The sequence below is a fragment of the Rhinichthys klamathensis genome, unplaced genomic scaffold (genome assembly GCF_029890125.1).
Source record: "Rhinichthys klamathensis goyatoka isolate OS25496 unplaced genomic scaffold, OSU_Roscu_1.1 h1tg000490l_1, whole genome shotgun sequence".
Classification (NCBI taxonomy): domain Eukaryota; kingdom Metazoa; phylum Chordata; class Actinopteri; order Cypriniformes; family Leuciscidae; genus Rhinichthys; species Rhinichthys klamathensis.
In genome coordinates this window covers 70,001-80,000 of record NW_026606976.1, presented here as the reverse complement: position 1 = coordinate 80,000, position 10,000 = coordinate 70,001, and the positions used below count along the sequence as shown (strand labels likewise).

At 39.3% G+C, this 10,000-nt stretch overlaps 1 protein-coding gene across 1 annotated transcript in view; it reads left to right on the top strand.

Moving 5' to 3' along the window:
- LOC130072481 (cytoplasmic dynein 2 heavy chain 1) overlaps window positions 1-10,000 on the top strand; it is a 124,206-nt gene that overhangs the window by 103,368 nt on the left and 10,838 nt on the right. The window contains exons 80-85 of the mRNA XM_056237603.1: window positions 784-939; window positions 5,513-5,588; window positions 5,680-5,897; window positions 6,009-6,113; window positions 7,147-7,263; window positions 9,517-9,726. Of these exons, the coding sequence (XP_056093578.1) occupies window positions 784-939; window positions 5,513-5,588; window positions 5,680-5,897; window positions 6,009-6,113; window positions 7,147-7,263; window positions 9,517-9,726 (882 nt within the window). The remainder of the gene's footprint in view (window positions 1-783; window positions 940-5,512; window positions 5,589-5,679; window positions 5,898-6,008; window positions 6,114-7,146; window positions 7,264-9,516; window positions 9,727-10,000) is intronic.

Sequence of the window (10,000 nt, the reverse complement as noted above, 5' to 3'; positions counted from 1 at the left end):
CATTACTTTTCATCTGCAACAAAATCTCACCTTTCAGATTCTGTCAGTTTTATTTGTAAATTCAAATGATAAATACTGTTTTGATGCTCTTTAATGTGTCGTGACAGATCGCTGTAGCTGTGAACCGTCTCTTCCTCTTTATTACTGGTTATAGCATAAAATAAACATGATTGAACATCAGAAGGAATGTTGAAATAAACAGAAATCTCATGTAATCACTGTAATCAACCACAGAAAGACGTCAGTAAAACAGCTTGTGAACACATGTGTAACGCTATATTTACCTCAGAAAAGACATTTGTTGTCCATAAATAGTCCTTTAGATAGGAGCGTTTTGATAAATATATGCACTTTATTACTTACAATTATATTTTTACTTAACCTGTTCTTAAAAATTTAATACATTTAATTTTTTTAATAAATTTGTAGTGAAAATAGGTTTTTATGACAGCCACCAATTAAAAACTTGGAGTAGAAACATAACTATATCATTAAAGAGTTATAATTATAACATTATTATTACTATTATTATAAAAATATTTGTACACATCAGTTAATTTCACCTTTAATATTACAGTAATACACCAATAGACTGGGTTCCCTGTGCAGGTTACAGCATTAGTATTTTCCTTGAGCAAAATTGACCTGATATATATCCAAATTAATTGATATCGAATCTAATCGCGATTGGAATTGAATCACAAGCTTTGGGAAATTTGAGGAATATATTCATAGAGTAACAGAGATGCGTCTCACATCTACTTGTAACGTGTGTGTGTTCAGGCTCCTCCAGGGCTCAAGAAGAACCTGACGAGGACATATGAATCCTGGAGCACGGAGCAGATCAGTAAAGGTGGTCACCTGACTCGAGCTCAGTCTCTCTTCTGCCTGGCCTGGTTCCACGCGGTGTGTCAGGAGAGACGCAACTATATTCCTCAGGTACACACCTGTCACATGACTGTAGAGACGCAACTATATTCCTCAGGTACACACCTGTCACATGACTGTAGAGACGCAACTATATTCCTCAGCTACACACCTGTCACATGACTGTAGAAACACAACTATATTCCTCAGGTACACACCTGTCACATGACTGTAGAAACACAACTATATTCCTCAGGTACACACCTGTCACATGACTGTAGAGACGCAACTATATTCCTCAGGTACACACCTGTCACATGACTGTAGAGACGCAACTATATTCCTCAGGTACACACCTGTCACATGACTGTAGAGACGCAACTATATTCCTCAGGTACACACCTGTCACATGACTGTAGAGACGCAACTATATTCCTCAGGTACACACCTGTCACATGACTGTAGAGACGCAACTATATTCCTCAGGTACACACCTGTCACATGACTGTAGAGACGCAACTATATTCCTCAGGTACACACCTGTCACATGACTGTAGAGACGCAACTATATTCCTCAGGTACACACCTGTCACATGACTGTAGAGACGCAACTATATTCCTCAGGTACACACCTGTCACATGACTGTAGAGACGCAACTATATTCCTCAGGTACACACCTGTCACATGACTGTAGAGACGCAACTATATTCCTCAGGTACACACCTGTCACATGACTGTAGAGACGCAACTATATTCCTCAGGTACACACCTGTCACATGACTGTAGAGACGCAACTATATTCCTCAGGTACACACCTGTCACATGACTGTAGAGACGCAACTATATTCCTCAGGTACACACCTGTCACATGACTGTAGAGACGCAACTATATTCCTCAGGTACACACCTGTCACATGACTGTAGAAACACAACTATATTCCTTGTGCGATTATTGTCTTTAAACAAAATCCCCATGTTTTTGGTTGTGATGCGTTGGTGACACGTTCATGTAACCAGAGGGTGCCGATGCCAATATTAATTACTTAAATATATATGGAAGAGAATATAAACCATAATGAGCGTTTTCATAATATATTGCCTATTCCACATCTCAATCGCACGCATAAAGCTTGCCACAAAGAACCGGCAAAAGTAATGATTATGAATGATTGTTTATTAATAAACTAGCGTTTTCTGTGTCAGTGCCGGCTGCAAAGATGAAGTTGGCGATGCTGACTCGCGATCTTAGCAGTAGTGAACGCGCCTTCATAAGCAGAGAGCAGCCCATTTGTTTTCGTTTTGAATTATTTTGTATAAAAGTAAACATTTCAAGCTTTCTATAGATATATTTCTCATGTCTGTGAGGCAAGTAGCTTATACGAGTTTCGGTTCATTTATGAGACGCGCTGCAGTTCACGCGCCGGCACCTTCGTGTCCTGATTATATTGTCTGCAATATTTGCTTCTTATTTATTAAATCCAGGCAATTGGTTGATAAAACATTGATTAAAATTAAGATACAATTTATACAAAACAAAATTCTTTCTACAAAACTAAAACTTAATTAAGTGGTCAAATCATGTCTGACCCACTCCATATGTCTCCCGATATATTGGTCATCTTATGATCCTATCTTACTCATCCCATGTGGTTCCCTTTTCATATAATCAACATAGATGAAATAAAAAATTAACATCTTTAGCGTCACCCGCTTCGCTTTGCTCACATGCTCTGGTGTGTGGCCTATACATGCATGTGTGCGTGCATGTGGGGAGGGGTGCGATTTTCGAATAATAATCGAATAATACCCAGCGATCTTCGAATATAATTTTGGCTTAAAATGCATTTTAGTTTCATTTTCAAATTAGCGCCAATTCGGGGCAGATTGCCTTATTGGTTAGTTCAGCCTATTATTCTTAATGAAAAACACAACAACAAAACAGTGCTGCTCCGCACCATTATGAATGCCCGTGCGGACGTGCGCATTTTACGTTTGCCTTTAAATTAGCGATTTAAAAAACCCTGCCGGTGACACCGGTGTTGTCACGCGTCGATTAACCGGTGGGAAAATATCCTCACCGTCACATCCCTAGTACCACCTGTCACATGACTGTAGACCACATAAATATACACTACCGGTCAAAGGTTAAGAATAATTTGTGTTTTTGAAAAAAGTCTCTTCTGCTCACCAAGGTTGCATTTATTGAGGTAAATCTTATTGTGAAAGAATAATACAAATTCTATATGAATATCATTTATTTCTGGGATGGCAAAGCTGAATTTTCAGTAGCCATTTTCCACAAAAATATTAAGCAACACAACTGTTTTCAACATTGATAATAATCAGAAATGTTTCAGTAATGATGCTGAAAATTCAGCTTTGATCACAGGAATAAATTACATTTTAACATATGAAGAGTTTGGTGCGAAAAAAAATGAGTTACTGCAAAAATCAGTATTGTATCTGGTTGGTATTGAAAAGTCAATGTTTAATTTTAAGTAAAATGCGATATCCGCCGTGTTATTCTGTCCCTTCTCTGCAGAATGCGATATCCGCTCTGAACCAATCACAACGCACCATTCCACGCAATGTAAACAGTAACGGCAGCGCCTTAAATACACCCGGCTTCCTAGTTTTTCTTATCTATTTTGTACTTTTCGATCAACAAACGAACAAAAAATTTAATAATTTTGACGGCATTGATGAACCTGTGGTTGTTTCTGCGGTGGGTGAGAAACGTAAGGCATCGAAATCGAATCATTTACGTGAGGAGATTAAGAAGATGAGGCACTCGGGAGGAGGACAAATGTTTTCAATCTTCTTTACAGTTCTTAATAAAAATATTATACTAATAAACTTACGTTGTTGTGTATTTTCAACAGTTTCACTATGAAAAAAACAAACTTTTATATTGATTCAATGGATTAATTGCATTTTGATTTAAAAGAAAAATGGATTTATTGCATTTTAGGGAAAAAAATAATCCGTTTTTATAACAAATCTTTGAAAATCAAAACCTGGATTTTAATTTTTTTTTTTTTGTTATTATGACCTACAAATGCTATGTGAAAGTTTGAAACAGAAACTAGTGGTTTTCATCTTTCCACTTTCTTGGTAAAGAAAACACATTTTTACTCAAATTAATCTAAATGGATTTATTGCGTTTTGGAACCAAACTCTTCATATATTCAGTTATTATAAACTGTAATAACATTTAAGCCTATGGGAGCATAAGTGACTGCTTTCAAAAGCGTATAACAAAAAAAAACAACGTGATTATTCCAAACTTTTGTCCTGTAGTGTACATATGTGCGTCTCTTCCTCAAACAATCACTGGAATTCAAACAGAAGCTCTTGGATCTGTTTGAATAATTAATTCAGACTCTGAATTAAACTACTGCGCTCCAGGCCTTTGAAGAGCTGCATTTAATTAGCTGATGCTGATGCGTTTCTCTTTCTTAATGTGTCTCGCTCACTCCATCTTGCTCTCTCTCCTAAAGTGGCCAGGATCTAATAAGCTGTGTTGGAGAAAAGGAATTCATTGGGCTGATAGTGTCTCTTAACAGTGGCTGTGTGAAGGAAAATATGTAAACTACTATTAGTAGTACTATATATATATAAAATCAGGGCTTGACATTAACTTTTTTGCTGACTGGCCACTGTGGCTAGTGGTTTTCCAAAGTTACTAGCCACTCGGCAGTTTTCACTGGCCACCATTTTGACATCGATTCCATGGGGAAAAACTGCAAAATAGATATTTTTATTATTATCTCATAACTTGGCAGCCAGTATATTAGGCTGCTGTCACTTTAAGAGCTGACGGACGGATCCGTTACACTGTTTTATAGCCAATATAGTGTCTTTATGTACACGCACTTTGGGTGTGAGCACCAAATCTGTGTGAATGAGTAAAATTATGCTTAATACGCGCAATCCCACACCGAAATTCAAGCCCTGTAACACCAACAATATTCATCCGGAGCAAATGAATCGAGTGAGTGAGGAGAGGCGGGTTTGTGTGTCACTCGCTGTCGGAGAGATGAGAGAAAGAGAAAGAGCAGCTGGTATTGTGTTTCCTGCGGAAGAGTTTCAGATATTCCAGTATTGAAAAATCTATATTTTTGACAACACTAGTTTGCACTCAGTTTATTATTTCAGATTCCTTTTTAAAAGACCACAATTGAAAAATGTATATTATATCAAATTCAACCCGCCAAAGTGGCTAGAGGAGTGACTCAATACACACCACTGATGAAACACACACACATTTTGTGGGTTAGTGGGTGTTGATGTCAAGCCCTATATATATATATATATATATATAAATTATCTGTAAATATCTTTCAGTGTTCGACTTGATACCGAAGCACCAGCTTTTACATTATCAGCAGGCGTTTTAAAAGGTTTCTTTTATACATTTGCTTAGATTAAATCAAGCCTGTTGTGAAAAGTCTGGGAACAATTTAGAGCCAAAGAAAAGATTAATGACTTCACGCTGTCCTTGGAGATTCATGTCTGGCTTTTGAAACATGACTCCATATTTAATCATGATTCAGAGACTTTTCAAGCGTGAGTTTCTATTGCACAGGCTGAATATTTGAGGTTGAATTGAACTGATGATGTTGATGTGTTTGTGTTGCACAGGGTTGGACGAAGTTCTACGAGTTCTCTCTGTCAGACCTGAGAGCCGGCTTTGAGATCATTGACCGTCTGTTTGAAGGTGTGTGTGTGTGTGTTGGTCATGTGTGTATCAGGGTGTTTTTATCTTTGCACATGTGAGGATTTCCCTTGTGTGTGTTTGTGTATTTCAGGTGGGAAGGTGTTTCAGTGGGAATTCGTGCACGGTCTCCTGGAAAACGCCATCTATGGAGGCCGCATCGATAACGTGTGTGACCTGCGGATCCTTCGCTCGTACCTACAGCAGTTCTTTAACGCTCAACTCCTCGCGCAGTCGCACACACACTCTCGTGTCAAGAAAACACACGCTTTCCCGGCTCAGATACGCCTGCCCAACTCCTGCAGCATAGCGGTCAGTGAACTGCGTACTATATAGTTAACAAGAATCAAGCATGCTTTTCGGACTGATTCTACCCATAATCCTTTGCACGATTGGATTAAAGTCACCCTGATATGTGCGCAGGATTATCGTGTGGTGGTGGACGCTCTTCCTGAAGACGACAAACCCAGTTTCTTCGGCCTGCCTGCAAACATCGAGCGCTCTTCACAGAGAATCATCAGCTCACAGGTGTGTGTGTGTGTGTGTGTGTGTTTCTGTAGAGGTCATGAGGGGTCAGAGGTGTTTTGAGAATATTATGCTGAGCAGGACATTCCTCTACATCACAGGCGCGCACACGTGTGTGTGTGTGTGTGTGTGTGTGTGTGATTGTTCTTTCCTGTGGGGTGGATAATACGCTAACAGTCAAAGTGCATTCACACACAGGATTGTCTCCCAATATTTTTTACTGAAAAATCTTCACATTTTTAGACTTTCTTTACACATAATCAATGAACATTTTTAGCTAGTTAGACTCTCTTCAAATGCTCTTGGGTAATTTTTACTGTATTTGTGAGGATATCTTCGAGGGGATTTCTAAAAGCCAACGAATGAAAAGTCTTAGCTGGTTCTATGGAAATTTAATGCTGCAACTTTTCCGTTTTGTATGCAAACACATGCAAGAAAGACGACCGATTACAGTTACGCAGATATAAGTCATCACGATGATATCATCACTGTTGCTGTCACACGCTAACATTGCAAGTCAACGGGAGAATGCAACTTTAAAGTTGACACAAAAACAAAACGTTTGAATGGATTCTGTATATTAAGTAGTTTTAGCTGAATTAATTGTGGTTAAAAAAGTATGCGTGTGATGCTTGACTGAGCAATGCTAGAGTGTTCTGGTGGGTTCGTTGCTAAACAGTTGCTAATGTGTTCAGGGTTGGCTGGAGGAATCTCGTTTTATATTGAATGAAATACACAAATCTGTCCCATTCACTGTCACTCTTTCTTGACTTCACACACACATTCTCTTTGTGTGTTCAGACCGTTACACTGCACTCCTATTTGTCACTGTCAGGTTTAGACTGATCTTTGTCTCTACTCCTGTAGAGACTGTGTGTGTGTGTGTGTGTAGCTCTTGTAATGAGACCAATTTATCATGTGTAAGAGTCGCCCACCCCTTCACTGCAGTTTGCCACAATCACAGAGAGATGGAGGATAGTGTACGGTGAGATCTAATGTGCTCACCTCAGGTGTGTGTGTGTGTGTGTTTGCACAGGTGATCTCTCAGTTGAGGATTCTGAGCAGGTCTGTAGCGGCCGGCTCCAAATTCGACAGAGAGATCTGGTCTAATGCACTCTCACCCGTGCTCAACCTGTGGAAACGTCTCAATCAGGTATTTACCAGCGTTTTAGTAAACATGTTGCATCATAGTGTACTCCTTTCTGTCCTAGATGTCCATGTACAATGTTAACGTTGCATGTGAAACGAATGACAGCACTTTTCTGTGGGTGTTCTGTCAGTTCAGTCTTGTTTTAGCCTATTGTGACAGAATCATAAAACAATCAGAGCTGAAATGTGCCCAGAGCCGGTCCGAGCCGGTCCGAGTCCAAGCAGAATTTGATTTGGGGGCCCCCTCCCACTACCCAAAGTCCCCTGTGCTTGACGATTATTGACACAAATGTCACGCAATAATGATACATTATGAATGAATACAGTAAGGTTATGTATTAATACAAAATAAATAGGCCTACTTAATAAAAAATAGATGCCTACTTAAATAAAAAAGTTTTAACTTTTACTTTACTCTTTTACTACTCTTTGAAACTTCTTAAAACAAACTGTCTCAAAACATATAAAATAAATTATTTGCTAAAATAATGACAAAACTGAGAAATCAGAAACATAATAAGAGCAAGGGTTCAACAATGACAATTATTGTTGAAAACTGTAAAAATATTATTATTTCTCAACTGTCTCAATACAGTGTAACTGTCCACTGGGTTGTGTTGCGAAAGACACGCAAGCTCGCTTACCTCTCTGCCGTCGTGTGCGCGTGCGCGGTTAGGAGCGCGCCGTTAGGAGCTCAACACATCTGTCTCGCATGCACGCTCGCTCGCTATAGATTACAGGATATTTTAACTAATTTGCGGTAAAACTAGTCGATCACGAATGGCTCAACTGGTAGATCTATATAAACTTATCTTTCAGGCATTTGACCGACCGGGTTGACACTTCAGCGTGAGAAATCGGGGGTGTGGCGTGAGAGCGTGAGATTTGGCTCAATTGCGTGAGTCTCACGCTGAATGCGTGAGAGTTGGCAGCCCTGCACCACAGCAAATGGTATAGGCCTAATACTAAACCAATTTTATGCAGCATGTTATTAGCATGTAAGTTAAACAACTGTAGAAAATGAATACAAGCACGATTTAGGCTAATGTTAAAATAAGACTTTTAGTGCAGATTATCCATATTACAGAAATCGGAAAATTAAGCCTACAGGCTTACGTACCTTTATCTTCTTGCTTCTTCTCTTCTTCCAGGCTTCCTTTCTTGTCAGACATCGTCGATTCGTCGGAGTCGCTAACTGACTGACCGAGTGACAACGAGTGACATCATAGCAGTCGGGATCAAGACGCGCGCGCGCCTTTGCGGGGAGTTCCCGGTTGATTTGCCATAATACAGAACTAAATAAATAACAACTGTGCTTATCATGATGCCTGATAAAGAGCGCTGTAGGTCCATTTCTTTTTATTTATTTTATGTTACTTTTGTTGTGCGATTTCCCCCCCCCCACTAGCTAGCAGTGACTCTAGGGGGCCCTCTGCTGGCCACGGGGCCCTTTGCAATTGCAACGGTCGCTTAGTGGCTCGTCCGGCTCTGAATGCGCCACTCTAAATGTTGTAGTATCCTGTAGGGGTGTAACGATACCCGATTCGATACATATCACGATACTGAACTCATGATGCGATATTATTGCGATACTCCAAGACATATGGTAAAAGGTTAACAAAAAATTAACTGTTGATTTAAAATGTTAAATTTGGTTTTACATTGTGTGTGTAAATTAATAGGATGGACTTGGTGCTGGAAACCCAATGAATCGGATAATAGAGACACCAGAGTAACAATATTCATGATTCTGAAGCTGAAAATACTGAATTATTTTAGATGAATATGCTTGCACTGTCACTGGTTGGATATATTTAAAATAATGTAGGCCACTTTTTACACAAATATTCCCCCATTGCATTATATTCCACATTATATATAGTAGTTTAATGTAGTACTGACACTGAAACTCATTTTTTCCTCATACAGTAATTTTTATTTTGGGTGAACAATACACAATAAATATTGTCACTATCCACTATACATATTATTGCATTTTTGTATTGCGATATATTGTGACACCCCTAGTATCCTGGGAACTCAACAAAACACAATTTTTATTTCCCAGCTTCACTCCTGGAAATTGTGTAAAGCCAACCAAACTGAAACAATTTCCACACAAAACGGTGCAATATGCATTAAATGTTCTGTGGGCGTGTCCTTCTGGGCTGAGTCTAGGTTCTGATTGGTTATCGTTTCCCGCCGCTCTCTGATTGGCTCTTGCATCGTGTGATAGATTCTTTCTGTCGTGTTTCAGGGTTCCTCATTGATCCATCAGAAAGTGGCTCTGCCCAGCGAGGGCGTCGGCTCTCCCGTTCTCTCATTCGTCCAGCTGGAGCAGTTTAATGGCATACGATTGGTCCAGAGCATCCACCAATCGCTGGCCTCGCTCAGTAAGGTCATCCGAGGCACGTCGCTCATGACTGCTGACGTACACAAGCTGGCCACTGCACTTCTGAACCAAGAGGTAAGACTGAAGGAAGTCAATCGAATCACTGTCTCCTGCATATTACTTAGTTAGAGCAAGATCCTAAAGTTCAGATTTAGTGTTTTTTGGCTTTTCATAAAGCATTGTCTTAGACTAGTGGAAAGAAAAGCACAATTTTAAGCGTTTATTTTATTGCATTTTATCTAGTTGCATCTGTTTATTTCAATTATAATACAGTCAAACCAGAATTTATTCAGACCTTTGACATTTCTCACATTATCACAGTTTATTATTCGCTATAGTTTAGAAAATG